Below are 16,901 nucleotides of genomic sequence, written 5' to 3' on the forward strand. Positions count from 1 at the left end.
GCTGAGTAGTAGTTCTATTTTGCTGTTGTTTGTTGGTTGGTTTGGTTTTTCAAGACAGGGTTTCTCTGTGTAGCCCTGGCTGTCCTGGACTTACTTTGTAGACCAGGCTGACCTCGAACTCACAGAGATCTGCCTGCCTCTGCCTCCCAGAGTGCTGGGATTACAGGTGTGCGCCACCACGCCCTGTTAGTATTTCCATTTTGTAGGTGAAGAAACTGAGACTTAGACAAAAGCTGTATCTTATAAAATCACAGTCAGTAAATTGTGGGTTGGGATGAAAAGCTGTATGCTGTTTGGGTCATTAGTTACAATACACACACATACACACACCCACACGTGCACACATACACACACATACACACTGACACCTGTGCACAATGCATACAACACACCGACACGTGTGTACACATACAGACAGGTGTGCACACACACAGACACATGTGTACACATACACACCCCTGCAGTGGGAGTGCTCTAGAGAAGAGTTGAACAGAGCTTTGGGGCATCTGCCACGTTTTCTCTCTCCTCTCTACATGGTCAGCATGGAGCGTCAGACTGGCAAACCCAGGAATTATGGGGACAAATGTCGCTCTGGGCATGAGCCGGGAGGCAGTGAGCACCCCAGGTAGGAGTATTAGATGGTTCTTGCCACATCCAGGCGGCTCACCTGCTTTCCTCTTTCTCTCTCCTCTTGCAGATTGTAATGTAGCAGACCCAGCCATGGCCGCCCCACAGCTGGGTCCTGGCCAAACTGCCCAACTGCCCCTCAGTGAGAGCAGTGTACCAGGACCCCCACATGGCCCCCCACCCGGCCTTCGGCCTGATGTCCCTGGGGGTGGGGGTGGTGGCGTCCCAGGAAAGCCGCCATCACAGTTCGTGTATGTCTTTACCACCCACCTGGCCAACACGTGAGTCTTTGGGAGAGATGAGGGGTGAGGGGATTGTGTCTGCCCATACCCAGCCTGAGCACCAGGAGGGGGCAAGATGGGGGCCTGAGGGTGGGTCCCAGTCTGTCTGTCTCTGAGCTACCTGCCTGTCACTGCTCCCCTACACAGGGCTGCAGAGGCAGTACTGCAGGGCCGGGCAGAGTCCATCCTTGCCTATCACCAGCAGAACGTGCCCCGGGCCAAACTGGATCAGGTGAGTGTGGTGGCCTGCCTGGCTCTAAGATAGGCTGGGATGTCCCCCCAACTGTCTTACTCTTTACTTTTGTCCTCCTGCAGGCCGCTAAAGTGCCACCCACCCCGGAACCACTACCCCTGAACGCGCCATCAGCAGGTACACCGCAGTCTCAGCCACCTCCGTTGCCACCGCCACCCTCAGCCCCTGGCAGTGCCCCTCCTGCTCTGCCGACGGATGGGCCTCCCGAAGACACGAGTCAGGACCTGGCCCCCAACTCAGTGGGAGCTGCCAGCACAGGTGGTGGGACCGGGGGCACCCACCCTAATACCCCAACGGCTGCCACTGCTAGCAACCCCCTGCCACCCGGAGGAGACCCTGGCAGTGCCCCTGGCTCAGCCCTCCTGGGGGAGGCCACCCCCACAGGAAATGGGCAGAGGAACCTGGTGGGCTCCGAGGGCCTGTCCAAAGAACAGCTGGAGCACCGCGAACGCTCCCTCCAGACGCTGCGAGACATCGAGAGGCTGCTGCTCCGCAGCGGGGAGACGGAGCCCTTCCTCAAGGGGCCCCCCGGAGGAGCTGGTGAGGGAGGCCCACCAGCACAAGCTCCCTCTGCCACTCAGCAACCTCCCTCGGCCCCTCCCAGTGGGCTCAAGAAGTACGAGGAGCCCCTGCAGTCAATGATTTCACAGACGCAGAGCCTAGGAGGCCCCCCACTGGAGCATGAGGTGCCGGGGCACCCCCAGGCTGGGGATATGGGAGCGCAGATGAATATGATGGTGCAGAGGCTGGGCCAGGACAGCCTGACACCTGAGCAGGTGGCCTGGCGCAAGCTGCAGGAAGAGTACTACGAAGAGAAGAGGCGGAAAGAGGAGCAGATCGGATTGCACGGCGGCCGCCCTCTGCAGGACGTGGTGGGCATGGGAGGCATGATGGGGAGGGGGCCCCCACCTCCTTACCACAGCAAGCCTGGCGATCAGTGGCCGCCCGGAATGGGTACACAACTCCGAGGGCCTATGGATGTCCAAGATCCCATGCAGCTCCGAGCTGGACCTCCCTTCCCTGGTCCCCGTTTCCCAGGCAACCAGATGCAAAGGGTGCCTGGATTTGGAGGTATGCAGAGTATGCCCATGGAGGTACCCATGAATGCCATGCAGAGACCTGTAAGGCCAGGCATGGGCTGGACTGAAGACTTGCCTCCGATTGGGGGACCCAGCAATTTTGCCCAGAATGCCGTGCCCTATCCAGGTGGGCAGGGTGAGGCAGAGCGATTCATGACACCTCGTGTCCGGGAGGAGCTGCTGAGGCAGCAGTTGCTGGAGAAGCGGTCCATGGGCATGCAGCGTCCCCTGGGCATGGCAGGTAGCAGCATGGGACAGAGCATGGAGATGGAGCGGATGATACAGGCGCATCGGCAGATGGATCCTACCATGTTCCCAGGGCAGATGACTGGTGGAGATGGCCTGGCTGGCACTCCCATGGGCATAGAGTTTGGTGGAGGCCGGGGCCTCTTGAGCCCTCCCATGGGACAGTCTGGCCTGAGGGAGGTAGACCCACCCATGGGGCCTGGCAACCTCAACATGAACATGAACGTGAACATGAACATGAACATGAACCTGAATGTGCAGATGACGCCACAGCAGCAGATGCTGATGTCCCAGAAGATGCGAGGCCCTGGAGACATGATGGGACCTCAGGGCCTCAGTCCTGAGGAGATGGCGCGGGTTCGCGCCCAGAACAGCAGTGGCATGATGGGTGGCCCACAGAAGATGCTCATGCCTTCGCAATTTCCCAATCAGGGCCAGCAGAGCTTCTCTGGGGGCCAAGGACCCTACCAGGCTATGCCCCAGGACATGGGCAACACTCCAGACATGTTTAGTCCTGACCAGAGTTCGATGCCCATGGGCACTGTGGGCACCGCCCGGCTCAGCCATATGCCTCTGCCCCCTGCATCCAATCCTCCTGGGTCTGTGCACTCAGCCCCCAACAGGGGGCTGGGCAGGCGGCCTTCAGATCTCACCATTAGTATTAATCAGATGGGCTCACCAGGCATGGGGCATCTGAAGTCACCTACCCTTAGCCAGGTGCACTCCCCTCTGGTCACCTCACCCTCTGCCAACCTCAAGTCACCCCAGACTCCCTCACAGATGGTGCCGTTGCCTTCTGCCAACCCGCCAGGACCTCTCAAGTCACCCCAGGTCCTCAGTTCTTCCCTCAGCGTTCGTTCACCCACTGGCTCACCCAGCAGGCTCAAGTCTCCCTCCATGACGGTGCCTTCTCCGGGCTGGGTCGCCTCTCCCAAGACGGCTATGCCTAGTCCTGGAGTCTCCCAGAATAAGCAGCCGCCTCTCAACATAAACTCTTCCTCTACCCTGGGCAATATGGAACAGGGTGAGTCATCTGGGTGACCCTGGGTTGGAGCCTTGGTGGTGGGTTGGCTCCTGCAAAGGGCAGTGGTGACAACTGTGTTGGAGCCTCTTACACAGACAGAGCTACAAGTATATCTAGGCATCTTGAAGGATCCCACTTGGGGTTTGGGATCTCTCCACCAGCTGAACTGCTTAAAGATTTGTGGGCTAGGCCGGGCGTGGTGGCGCACATCTTTAATCCCAGCACTCGGGAGGCAGAGGCAGGTGGATCACTGTGAGTTCGAGGCCAGCCTGGTCTACAAAGCGAGTCCAGGACAGCCAAGGCTACACAGAGAAACCTTGTCTTGAAAAACCAAAAAGATTTGTGGGCTATAGGGATCACAGGCAGTCTGTGACCCAGGAGTAGGGGGCAGGGGAAGGTTCACCTTTCCTTTAAAGCTTCTGAGTGTGAACAGCCAAGTTCAGCCTTCTGTCACCAGTGACCCCTGCTCTCTTTCTGTCTCTCCACATCTGTAGGTGCCCTCCCACCTGGTGGCCCCCGAAACAGTTCCTCAGCTCCTCCTGCCAACCCTCCCAGTGGCCTCGTGAACCCCAGCCTACCATTCACATCCTCCCCAGACCCCGCGCCTTCCCAGAACCCTCTGTCACTGATGATGTCTCAGATGTCCAAGTATGCCATGCCCAGCTCTACCCCGCTGTACCACAACGCCATCAAGACCATCGCCACCTCAGACGACGAGCTGCTGCCTGACCGGCCCCTGCTACCCCCACCCCCACCACAGGGCTCTGGGCCAGGTGTGAGAGAGGAGGAGGCAAAGCTCTCTGGGAGTGGCCACAGTGGGCTTGCTTAGGAATCACCCTTGTGGGCCTGCTGGCTTCTGCATGCTTCTATAGGCTCTAGTCAAGAGGGTGGGGTAAACTTGGGGGTCCTGTTACAGTTCAAGTAGTGAGACCCAGGGGAGAACAGGGGAGGAGGAGTGGGGGGGCACCTCTCTGAGTCAGCTGGGCACAGCCTCTAATGCTCTTTTTTCTCCCCACAGGCATCAGCACTAACCAGCCCAACCCAATGCACCTGAACTCCGCCGCTGCCCAGAGCCCCATGGGCCTGAACTTGCCAGGCCAGCAGCCCCTGTCCCATGAGCCCCCACCTACGATGTTGCCCTCCCCCACCCCTCTGGGGTCCAACATTCCACTGCACCCCAATGCACAGGGGACAGGGGGCCCTTCTCAAAACTCAATGATGATGGCCCCAGGAGGCCCAGACTCCCTAAATACCCCTTGTGGCCCCGTGCCCAGCTCCTCCCAAATGATGCCGTTTCCTCCTCGGCTGCAGCAACCCCACGGTGCCATGGCCCCCGCTGGGGGTGGGGGTGGGGGGCCTGGCCTGCAGCAGCACTACCCTTCAGGCATGCCCCTGCCCCCCGAGGACCTGCCCAGCCAGCCACCTGGTCCCATACCCCCCCAGCAGCATCTGATGGGCAAAGGCATGGCTGGCCGAATGGGCGAAGCGTACCCACCTGGTGTGCTCCCTGGGGTGGCATCAGTACTGAATGACCCAGAGCTGAGTGAGGTGATCCGGCCCACCCCTACCGGCATTCCTGAATTCGACTTATCCAGAATCATCCCCTCTGAGAAACCAAGCAGCACCCTCCAGTACTTCCCCAAGAGCGAGAACCAGCCCCCCAAGGCTCAGCCCCCCAATCTGCATCTCATGAACCTGCAGAACATGATGGCGGAGCAGACCCCCTCTCGGCCTCCCAACCTCCCAGGCCAACAGGGGGTCCAGCGGGGGCTCAGCATGTCCATGTGCCACCCTGGACAGATGTCCTTGCTGGGCAGGACAGGTGTGCCCCCACAGCAAGGCATGGTGCCCCACGGCCTGCACCAGGGGGTCATGTCCCCACCACAAGGCCTCATGACCCAGCAGAATTTTATGCTGATGAGGCAGCGGGGTGTAGGGGGTGAGGTCTACACCCAGCCTCCCCATGTGCTCTCGCCACAGGGCTCCCTCATGGGGCCCCCTCCCCAGCAGAACCTCATGGTGTCCCACCCGCTGCGGCAGCGCAGTGTGTCTCTGGACAGCCAGATGGGCTACCTCCCCACGCCGGGCAGCATGGCCAATCTACCCTTCTAGCAGGCCCCTCGGGGAGTCTGGAACTGGGGTTACTGAGAATATGTTAACTTTAAAAAGGTTTTGTTTTGTTTTGTTTTTTGTTTTCCCTCCAGTGTTGGGATGGATGGCCTGGGTCCAGGGCTAGGGTGGAGGGGTGGGGAGGGGCTCGTGTGAGGAGTGGCATTTGTGGAAACCTGAGGTGCTGGCAGCTTAGGGGGAAGCGGTGGGAGGTTGGGACTGGATTTTGCTCCATTTCGGCCGCCAGGACTGCCCCTCCCCCACGACACTTCCTATTCCTCCGGAGCTTCTGTTTCCCTTTGTCTGTGCACCTCTCCCCTCCTTCATCTGTGTTTTGGGGCCCTTGGGGAGAGAGGAAGAGCAGGAATGGTCTTCCATCTTCTGTCCCTTTGTGGAACTGTCACCTCGTCGGTGCTCCACACCCATTTTTTTCTTCTCCTGGTTTCACTGCTTCTATCCCATTTTCCCCTCTTGTCTTCCTTCCTCATCACTTCTACCTGCTGACGTGGTTGATCTCCTCTCCCACGCCCCCTGCAGGCAGCTGGCCAGGTGGACAGGTGCCAGCGGAGCTGTAAATAGAGCTGCGCTTTTGTGCCGGTTTGTGCGCGTGCCGTATTTCTGTGTTTTGATAGAAGTCACACACACACACAAAACCCCGCCCCAAATGATCGCTCCCTCCATTCCCCCGGATCCAGAGACATAAAGTCCTATGCATCCGCCATATGCCCCACCTACAAACTGAGGTCAGACCATCTAGGCTTAAATTTGATGAGCCCAGGAGGTCAGAGACCTGCCCCTTCTCCCTACTGTGGCCTCCTGTCTGCTGCTGAGTGATTTCCAGAGAGCAGGTGTGCACGTGTACATAGGGCCCCCGGCCTGGGTGCCTCTGCTGCTGCATCTTAGCCAGAACTTGAAGCCCCTGTGGCCCCTTACAATGGAGCTATGGAGGGGTTAGCATGATGGGCCTTGGGCCAGCTAACTCCTCAGGGCACAGACTCTTCAAGAAACCACCACTTGCTTCTCACCAAAGAAGGAAGGAACAGAGCTGGCCCTCCAGCCTCCACCCCTAGCACAGAGTGAGGGAAGGCAGTCGCCGGTGGGGGAGAACATCCTGCTGCCTCCCCCTGCCTGCCTTACTCTCTGGCAAGGTCCTTCTGTCCAGGGCTCAGGGCCATTTACCAGATCTGTCTATGCCCACCCAGGCACAGCCACTGCCTCCCCTGATACTTCCCAGGAGAGCCCCTCACCCACCACTAGTCAGACTGAAGCCATACAGGAATGGGTGTTTCCTCTCCTATGGCTCCAGGAGTAAAATACTTCTTTTCTCACGTCCTTTCCTGCCTTGTAAGGTGGCGGGCAGCTCCCTGGCTAAGGCCTTTCTTGTCCAACCTCCGGGGCCAAGGGTCATTCTAGACAGGGTGTCTTTTACCAGGGCCCTGTCCCCAGCCTTCCTGACCTGCAGGTCCTGGTTTTGCCTTGGCAGCTGTAATACAAAGGGAAATTTGTGCCCATTTCTCCCAGTCTGGTGCTGTCCATTGTCAGCCAGGTCAGGCACCACGCCCCCTGCCCCCTCAGAGCTGGCTGCAGGCCCCTGGCTTCCCCTGCCCCTCCCTGGGACCATAGCCAAGGTCTCTTGTGTTGAGAGGTGGGTGGAAGCCTGTCCTTCCTGCCAGACACTGCTCTCCCTGCTTCCATCTGGGCCCCCCGGGCCCCAGCCTTCCCAAACTGTCTAACCTGCCCTGCCCTAAGGAGAGGGCTCAGGCCACAGAGGGCCCGATGCCTCTTCCGGTGGCCCACCTCTACCACTAGCTTCCCAAGGTGATCTCCGCAGGCCAGCCTTCTCCTCCATCCATGGCCATACCCCAGCCATTTTGTACCATTATATAAATATAAATATATAAATATAAATATATAAATACAATATGTGAAGACATCTTCTTGGTTTTTATTTTGAAACACTTTTTAGGCTTGTTCCGGGGGGGTCTCTGTGCTGCCTGTACTGTATTGACCTGTTTTATAGGTGCCTTTTTATTAAAAAGAGAAAATTCAAAAATGTCATTTCTTGCCCTTTTGTTTGTGTGTCTGGTTTCTGCACCATTGGGTGCTGGGAACAGAAAAGGGGATCTCCAGGTGTCTCCACCATTCTGCAGTGACAGTACAGACCTCTAATGCTGTAGCACTGATTTCCCTAGTGGGGTCCCCCAGGGGCAACCCCACTTCCCGCAACACTTCTATCCCCTCTTAAATCAGTGTCTGAGAGGAAGAGGAGCAGCTCAGAGTTGCCCACTAGCTTCCCCTAAGCAGGTGTGGAGCAGCTTCCTCTGGTCTCATCTGAGTAGTATCCTCCTGGGGCCAAGGACCAATTTGCTATCTTACTTTCCACAGGCCTTGAGGATTGCAGGAGAGGGGGCCTGATCTCCTTCTACATCAGTACCCAGAATCTACTGGGGCCCTGGACCTCATCTCCCTGCCAGTCTGGATGCTTTGGTCCCTGGGTAGAGAAGACAGCTGGGTTTGATTTTTTACTTACCCCTCTTTGGGGCCTGGAATTGGGCTGCTTTGCTGCTGGCTTCACACACACACACCCTTTTAATATTTATTTATATATTTATTTAGGTTTTTCGAGACAAGGTCTCTGTGTTAGCCTTGACTATCCTGGACTAACTTTGTAGACCAGGCTGGCCTCAAACTCACAGTGATCTGCCTGCCTCTGCTTCCCAAGTGCTGGGATTAAAGACGTGCACCACCGCCCCCTGGCCACTACCACCACCACCCCCCTTTTTTTTTTTAAGAGCACTGGGGTCCCTGGAACTGGAATTATAGACAGTTGTGAGCTGCCATGTGGGTGCTGGGAATTGAACCTGGGTCCTCTGGAGAGCAGCCAGGAGGGCTCTTCATCCCTTAGCTATTTCTCCAGCCCCTGGCCTGCTCTTTCTTAGGATATTGGCTAGCTTCCAGGGCCTTCTGGAACTTGTCCTCAGTCTGTAATCCAAGATCCAGGAACATGGGGCTGACCCAACGCTGGTTTGGTTGGAGCCAGACAGCTACCTAAAGCAGATCAGTTTCGGCTTCCTGCTTGGTTAAGAAAACAGCATGGTTGAAGGTCTGGCTTGGAGTCTGTATTTGGGAGCCAGGCAATGCTAAGGCTATACGGTAGGCACTACTTTTTACTCTGGCTTATTTATGCCTCTACCTCCCTTCCAACCCCCCAACCCTTAGTAGGAGAGAAAGAAAGTTAGAGGGGAGAGGGGGTAGAGGTCTCTTTAGATTTAGTTCCAGCTGGTTAGGGTTGTTGGATTCTTTGGGGAAACACCAGTCTCAGCCCTCAGGATGTCCTGCAGTCCAGCAACAGCAAATGGCAAACACCACAGGATGACAAGCAGCCTTCCTCCTCCTCCTCCTCCTCCTCCGTCTGTCTCCTTGAAACCCCTTTCTCTCTCTGGATCTAGTATTTATACTCTCCTAGAGACCTCAGAGTTCCACTAACTCCAGCTGCCATAAACCACACCCCACACGAGGCTGTTACCAGCTGTGGGTAAACTAAGGCAGTCCAATATCCCACACTTGAGATTAAAGCCAAAAAAAAATTTACATAACATAACTGAGTTTTTAAGGAAACCGAACTTCTGTCTCGAGAAACAAAAACAAAACAAAACAAATTACATTTAACAATGTTCAGTTCTTCTGTGTTTGGCAATCTTGGGAAAGTATTCCACTATCTTTCTATCCTGAAGAGTCCAAAGTCTTGTACCTAAATCACTTTCTTTTTTTAAAAATATTTATTTATTTGTATTTTATGTGCATTGGTGTCTTGCCTACATGTATGTCTGTGTGAAGGTGTCAGATCTTAGAGTACAGACAGTTGTGAGCTGCTATGTGGGTGCTCTTAACCTCTGAGCCATCTCTCCAGCCCCCAAATCACTCTCTTTTAGCTTGAATTTATCAAACTAGAGACATCTTTCCTAAAATGTTATTTTAGTTCTTAAACAGCTAAAGCTTTTACATTTTTCTTTTCTTTTTCTTTTTCTCCACAAGAGGGTTTCTCTGTGTAAAAGCCCTCACTATCCTGGAACACTCTTTGTAGACCAGGCTGGCCTCAAACTCACAGCCATCTGCCTGCCTCTGTCTCCTGAGGGCTGGGATTAAAGACATGTGTCACCACTGCCTGGCTGGCATTATCCATCTTAGTTTGTGCAGGTATTTATTTCCAATACCAGCCTTTCAGAACTTACAGCAGTTGCCCATTGAAACCCTGAGTATGTACCAACAGTATGATGTACATACCTTTGTTTTCCAAAATCTGGAAAATGAAATACATCCATCTGCCAGATTTCATTTCTTTTTCTCTTCCCCGAGACAGGGTTTCTCTGTGCAGCATGGCTGTCCTGGACTTGCTTTATAGACCAGGCCGGCCTGGAACTCACAGTGACCCACCTGCTTCTGCCTCCTGAGTGCTGAGATTAAAGGTGTGTGCCACCACGCCCAGCCAGCTTTCATTTCTTTTGGTACTCCTAGGGTAGGTACTTCCAGCAGGTAATAGAGTTTGGTCATACAAAGAGCATGTAGGACATTTTAAAAATTATTTCCTTGGCTTGTTGCCAAGTGTTAGAAAAAAATTCTTTAACATGGTGCTTTTCATGGAATTTTGAGGCGTCTAACATTACTATTAGTAATCGGTCGATTTCCTCATTTCCTTGTGCCAATGCACCTGGAAAACCTGTATAAGACCAAATATGAGTAATATTTAATGCATAGTCTCTACTTCTGGTAGCCTGTTGCAATTGCATAAATAACAAAATTAATTCTGAATTATCAGAAATAAATTCTGCAGTTTCTGGGCTGGAGAGATGGTTCAGCGGTTAAAAGCACTGTTTGCTCTTCCAGAGGGCCAGAGTTCAGTTCCTAGCAACCACATGGTGGCTCACAACCATCTATAATGTGATATAATCCCCTTTTCTGGCCTGCAGGTGTACATGCCGGCAAAGCACTCATATATGATAAATAAATAAAATCTTTTTTAAAAATTCTGCAGTTTCTATATGTATGACAACTCTGCATATTGAGAGTCAGTAATATATTAAGAGATTCAGGAAAATCTCATAATACCATAAGGATTGCATATAATTCTGATTTTTGAGCTGAGGTATATGGGCTTTGGGCCACCTTGCTTCTTTTGTCTGGCTTACAACCTGCCATTCTCATCTTGTTTGCATCAGTATAGAATATAACTGCCTCAGGATTTGGTGTTCCCTTTACAATACGTAGAAGAATTAAATTAGTTCTTTTTGTAAACTGTAAGTGTTTGCTTTTAGGATATTTGTTATTAATTTCTCCCAAGTAGTCACTACAAGCTCTTTGCCAATCTTCACTAATTATCCACAATGACATAATCTCAGCATTAAGTAAGAGGCACTACAATTTTGGATGGGTCTGTTCTTGACAGTTGACATAATCTTATCCTACCTTTTATAATTAATTCAGAAAACTGGTCCATGTACATCCATTCCATAATACCATCTTCTCTTTGCCTAATGATCCCAGTAGGAGAAGGAGTTGAAGGCAAAATAACCAATAATACAATCAAATTTAGGATCAACTTGATCCATATATGCGTCTTGCAGTCTTTGTACCTACCAGAGTTAATTATTTTTCTGTTTCAGCTGTTAAACATCTTGGGCTGTTTAAATCTGAATATCCTTGTAATGTTTGAAACAAATTACTTAACTCATAAGTAGTTAATCCAATTGTAGGCCTCAGCCAGTTAATATCTACCATTAAAATTTGAAAATCATTAGGAGTTTGCAACCGATCTCTACGGATCTGTACCTTTAGTGTTCGAATTTTTTGTTGACTTTATAACCCAGATAGTTAATAGAATCTCCTCTCTGTACTTTTTCTGGAGCACTCCGTAACCCCAAGCATGGCAGAATTCTTTGTGTTTCCTTAAACATTTTCTCTAAAGTATCTTCATCAGAATCAGCCAACGAAATTTCATCCATGAAATGATAAATAAGGTGGGCATGGTGGCACACCTTTAATCCCAGCACTTGGGAGGCAGAGGCAGGTGGATCGCTGTGAGTTCGAGGACAGAGCCTGGTCTACAAAGTGAGTCTAGGACAGCCAAAGCTACAGAGAGAAACCTTGTCTCAAAAAAACCAAAAAAAACAAAAAAACAAACAAACAAAAAAAAGATTGAGGAAATTGTCTATGAATTATTCCTAGTGGTTGTTGTACAAAATATTGACATAATGTTGGATTATTTAACATTCCCTGTGGTAAAACCTTCCAATGATATATCTTGGTTTTTTTTGTTTGTTTGTTTGTTTTGTTTTTGTTTTTTGAGACAGGGTCTCTCTGTGTATCCTTGGCTGTCCTGGACTCCCTTTGTAGACTAGGCTGTCCAATGGTATATCTTTATTGGACCACTCTTGTTCAGAGTAGGTATTGAAAAAGCAAACCTTAGCTGGGCAATCCCAGCACTTGGTAGGCAGAGGCAAGTGGATTGCTGAGAGTTCGAGGCCAGCCTGGTCTATAAAAGGAGTCCAGGACAGCAAAGGCTACACAGAGAAACCCTTTCTCGAAAAAACAAACAAACAAACAAAAACAAAAAAACAAAACAAAACCCAAAAAACCCCCAAAATCCAAAAAAACCCCAAACCAAACCAAAACAAAACCCCCCAAAACCCCAAGCTAAAACAAAAACAAAAACAAACCCAAAAAAACCTCAAAATACAAAAAACAAACCAACCCACCAAAATCAAAACCAAACCAACCAACCAAAAAACAGAAAACAAATCTTTCCCTATCCTGCTCATGGAAGAGAATTGTGAAAAATCAATCACTATTATAGGCCATGACCTAGGTAACAAAGAAGGTAAAGGAATCCCAGGTTGAATGACTCTATTCACGGCTTTTAAATCATTATCATCCTCCATTTTCTTGATTTCTTGATTTTTCTTTCTTTCTTTCCAATGAACAGGGGGACTCCATGGGCTGGCAGACTCTTTTATATGCTGAGCCTCCAGCTGCTCTTGTACCAGTTGTGCAAGTGCCTGCAGTTTTTCCTTTGTTCTGGGCCACTGCTCCAGCCCCCAGGTCTGTGTGATACCCATTTTAGGGGTAGGGGTGTTGGCATTTCAGCAGTGGCCCCCTTGTAAATTTGGAAACTCAATCCCTGTGATGTCCTGTGTTTGGACAGTGGGTGCAGCTCATGATCATTCTTGATTACACACCAATACCTTCCCCAGGAACATCTACCATTTTACCCCTAGTTTTATCATTGGCTGTCTCTGGGATTGCAGGAATACTAATTTGAGTGCCCCATTGCTGTAAAAGATCCCTTCCCCATAAATGTATGAGTGTGTCAGCCACATAGGGTCTCAACTTCCCTGATCGCTCTTCTGGTCCCATACATTTAATCCACCACACACTTTGCCTTATTTGAGATAATCTACCAATTCCTATAAACTGTGTATAAACCTTCCAAAGTGGCCATTTTGGATTCCAAGACATTTGGGAAAGAATACAGACATCAGCTCCTGTGTCTATCAAAACCTTCTATTTCTTTTTTCTTTCTTTCTTTCTTTCTTTTTTTTTTTTTTCCAAGACAGGGTTTCTCTCTGTAGCCTTGGCTGTCCTCGACTCACTTTGTAGACCAGGCTGGCCTTGAACTCACAGCGATCCGCCTGCCTCTGCCTCTGCCTCCCAGAGTGCTGGGATTAAAGGCGTGCGCCACCACGCCCGGCTCCAAACTTTCTATTTCTTTTTCTTTCTTTCTTTTAAAAAAAAGATTTATTTATTCACTATGCATGTATACAATGTTCTGCTTGCATGTACACCTGCAGGCCAGAAGAGGGCACCAGATCTCATTACAGATGGTTGTGAGCCACCGTGTGGTTTCTGGGAATTGAACTCAGGACCTCTGGAACAGCAGCCTATGCTCTCAACCTCTGAGCCATCTCTCCAGCCCCAAACTTTCTATTTCAACACCATTCATTTGTACCATTAATTTGGGTCTCTGATGAGTAACCATTGTTTGTTAGAACACATATTTTTCAGTACTCCCAAATGTCCCTGTTCTTGGGCGGCTTTGCCCTTGATGTAGGGAAACAGTAACAGCTGAGCAATTCTATCTCCTGCATTCATTTGCATCTCATTGTTTACATAGGCCATGATTTTAATTTTTTCTTTCTTTCTTGTTTTGTTTTTCTGAGACACGGTTTCTCTTGTGTAGCCTTGGCTTTCCTGGGCTCCCTTTGTAGACCAACGTGGCCTCTAACTCATAGCGATCCACCTTCCTCTGCCTCTGCTGGGATTAAAGGCCTGTGCCACCACGTCCGGCGATTTTAATTTCTTCCTTGCAATCACCATCTACGATACCTGGATGCACAATAAATCCTTGAGAAGTTAGTTCACATTTTCTCAAGATCATCCCTACCATCCCTGAAGGCAGAGGACCATAAACACCCTTGGTTATTTGGTAACATTCAATTTTGGGGGGATAGAGTTAGAGCTTATTTTGTGGTTATTTGGTAACATTCAATTTTGGGGGGATAGAGTTAGAGCTTATTTTGTGGCCTGATCCAGAGCAGCGCTGCCTTCAGTACATGCATGATTCGGTCCTGGCTGACAAAAAGAAAACAGCTCTAATTTTTCACTGTGGGGCCTCCAGCTGATAGGCCCCTCAGTTCATTTCCTGATGGCAAGAGGTTACCTTGTATATCCTTGAGCCTGGAGCCCCTAGGCAAATGACCTCTTCTACCACAGCAGCTACAAACCCCAGAAAACCTGGACATTCCATTGTGGCTAGAAACTGCTTCTTTGTACCTATGAGTGAATGTACCATATTTCTGAGAGTTGGTGCACCTGGCATTTTGAGCTCTGAAGGCTTTAACCTTACAATTTCTTCATAAATGACCAGATTCACTGCAATTAAAGAACCGGGTATTTTGATATCTGAAGCCTCTAGCTATGGCTTGTCCTATGTTATTGGCACAATATTCGTGAGAGCCAGTATATCAGTTGTATCTCCTACCTATTCATCTATTGGTGCTACTTGTGCCTTTAATGACCTAATTACTCTTTTGGTTTGTTCCCTCCCCCCCTCCCACAGGGTTTCTCTGTGTAGCCTTGGCTGTCCTAGACTTGCTTTGTAGACCAAGCTGGCCTGGAACTCACAGCGATCCACCTGCCTCTGCCTGCCAAGTGCTGGGATTAAAGGCATGTGTCACCACCACCTGGCTGACCTAATTATTTTTATTTTATTTATTTATTTTTTTTTGGTTTTTCGAGACAGGGTTTCTCTGTGTAGCCTTGGCCATCCTGGACTCACTTTGTAGACCAGGCTGGCCTCGAACTCACAGCGATCTGCCTGCCTCTGCCTCCCGAGTGCTGGGATTAAAGGCGTGCGCCACCACGCCCGGCTTGACCTAATTATTCTTACATTCAGTATTTGCATTCTCAAACACCAAGGTCTCTATTGGGCTTTGCTACATTTTAATTTACAGCTGAAGCCAATCTCTGTAAGAAGTCTGTGAAGGCTTTTACAGAACCTTGTATTATCCTGTGAATGAGGTGGGTCTTTTCCCTGGCTCCTTGACCATACTCCAAGCTCTTTAGCTGTGGTGTGACATTGTTCAATAACCATATCATCAGGTCACATTTGTTCTTGTAGGTCAGCACAAAGCCCTCACCAAGCAATTGATCTTTACCAACATTTATCCCCCATGCTATATTTTGTTGGCTCTGTGTTCATGGCTTTGGCCCTCCTCTCCACTGCTGTGGGATTCTGCAGGTAAGTTGAAGTCTGATGTTTCCAGACAGCCTCTGAGCTCAATCTATAACAGCCAACTCCCTTTCTCAGTGGGACCACCCTCTTCCCCTGATCTGGAAACACGCCAGATCCCCTGAGGAGCGGCACATAGCCCTCAGGGAAGATTACAGGCCAGACCCTTTCCTTATAGAACCTGTTCAGCATGCACTTGGGGATTCCTGGAAATACTCCACCTTCTGCTAAGGAGATCCTAGTCTTCAGCAAACGACCTTCAATTGTACCTGGAGATCTTCCCTCACTCATAGTAAAATTAAGTACTATGTTCGTGCTATTGCTTGTAAATGAGGCACTGTACCACTGTGTGTAGGTCAAGTATCCTGGCACCCCTAGCCCGGCCAATCAGACACATTCACCCTCCAACCCCTCCCCACTGTCCAAGGTTTATAAATCCCTGGTTCATGAAAATAAAGGTTGGCTGGTTTGCTCTCTCCTACTTGCACCCTTCCTCCACCATGGCTGCCTGAGACTCCATTTATTCTGAGGAAGAATCACCACTGGACGCCCAGGCTTGACTGCTGGTCAAGGCAGTCCTGGCAGCGATGGTTAGCAGCCACCGAAGCCTGCTCCATCACAGCCAGGTCAGTGCTGACCACTGGTGGAGCACTGCCGGGCCTGCATCTCACCAGACCTGCCCCTGCTGCCTGGCTTTGACCATCCACCTGCTTCCTCTGCTGTGCTTAGCACAGCAGCTTGACAAAGGGCTGTAACACTTTTGGTATCATCATGGGCTTGTGGAGCTCCCTAGTCTTCACTGCCCTCTGACACCAGCAATTTCCTTCTAAAATAACCAAACTGTAACACCTGCTGGAAAATCATTTCTACCTCCCCAGGTGAGATTGGGGCCCTTGCCTAGCCCACCGGCCCTGCTCTATAAAGTGCTCCAGCCATTCCTGAGAGAAATGTTGTTAGGATTCTGCTTCAGTCTGCCTACTTATGATGTCATTGCCAACCTATGATGCCATTGCTTACTTGTGATGTCATTGCCTACCTATGATGTCATTGCTTACTTGTGATGTCATTGCCTACCTACCATGGGGCATGGCCCTAGCCAGGGCTATATAAAAGGACAAACCCACATACTGCTTCTCTTTTACCTCTCTTCTTCCTACCCCTCTCTCTCTTACCTACCTCCCTCCTCTCTTATTCTCTTCCTCTGTCTCTCTCTGTCTCTCTGGGTTACCCTTCTCATCTCCCTGCTTTCCCATGCTCATTTAATAAACTTCTCTATATAATATCTGTTGCCTGGAATCTTATTTTTAAATCATTAAAAAGTGATCCTTAAGGGCTAGATAGCTAGCTCAGAGCACTGCCTGCTTTTCCAGAGGTCCTGAGTTCAATTCCCAGGAACCACATGGTGGCTCACAACCATTTACAATGAGATCTGGTGCCCTCTTCTGGTGTGCAGGTGTATGTGCAAACAACATTCTATACATAATAATAAGTACATAAA

The 16,901-nt window shown here is 50.4% G+C and overlaps 1 protein-coding gene across 1 annotated transcript in view; it reads left to right on the plus strand.

Annotated features, from left to right (window-relative positions):
* The window catches only part of Bcl9l (BCL9 like), a 30,007-nt gene extending 24,239 nt beyond the window's left edge, over positions 1-5,768 (plus strand). Inside the window, exons 6-10 of the mRNA XM_051156297.1 lie at positions 698-908; positions 1,056-1,140; positions 1,224-3,510; positions 4,005-4,283; positions 4,529-5,768. Of these exons, the coding sequence (XP_051012254.1) occupies positions 698-908; positions 1,056-1,140; positions 1,224-3,510; positions 4,005-4,283; positions 4,529-5,622 (3,956 nt within the window). The 3' untranslated portion in view covers positions 5,623-5,768. The remainder of the gene's footprint in view (positions 1-697; positions 909-1,055; positions 1,141-1,223; positions 3,511-4,004; positions 4,284-4,528) is intronic.
* The last annotated feature ends 11,133 nt before the right edge of the window (positions 5,769-16,901 follow it).

Source organism: Acomys russatus, chromosome 14 (genome assembly GCF_903995435.1).
Source record: "Acomys russatus chromosome 14, mAcoRus1.1, whole genome shotgun sequence".
NCBI lineage: Eukaryota > Metazoa > Chordata > Mammalia > Rodentia > Muridae > Acomys > Acomys russatus.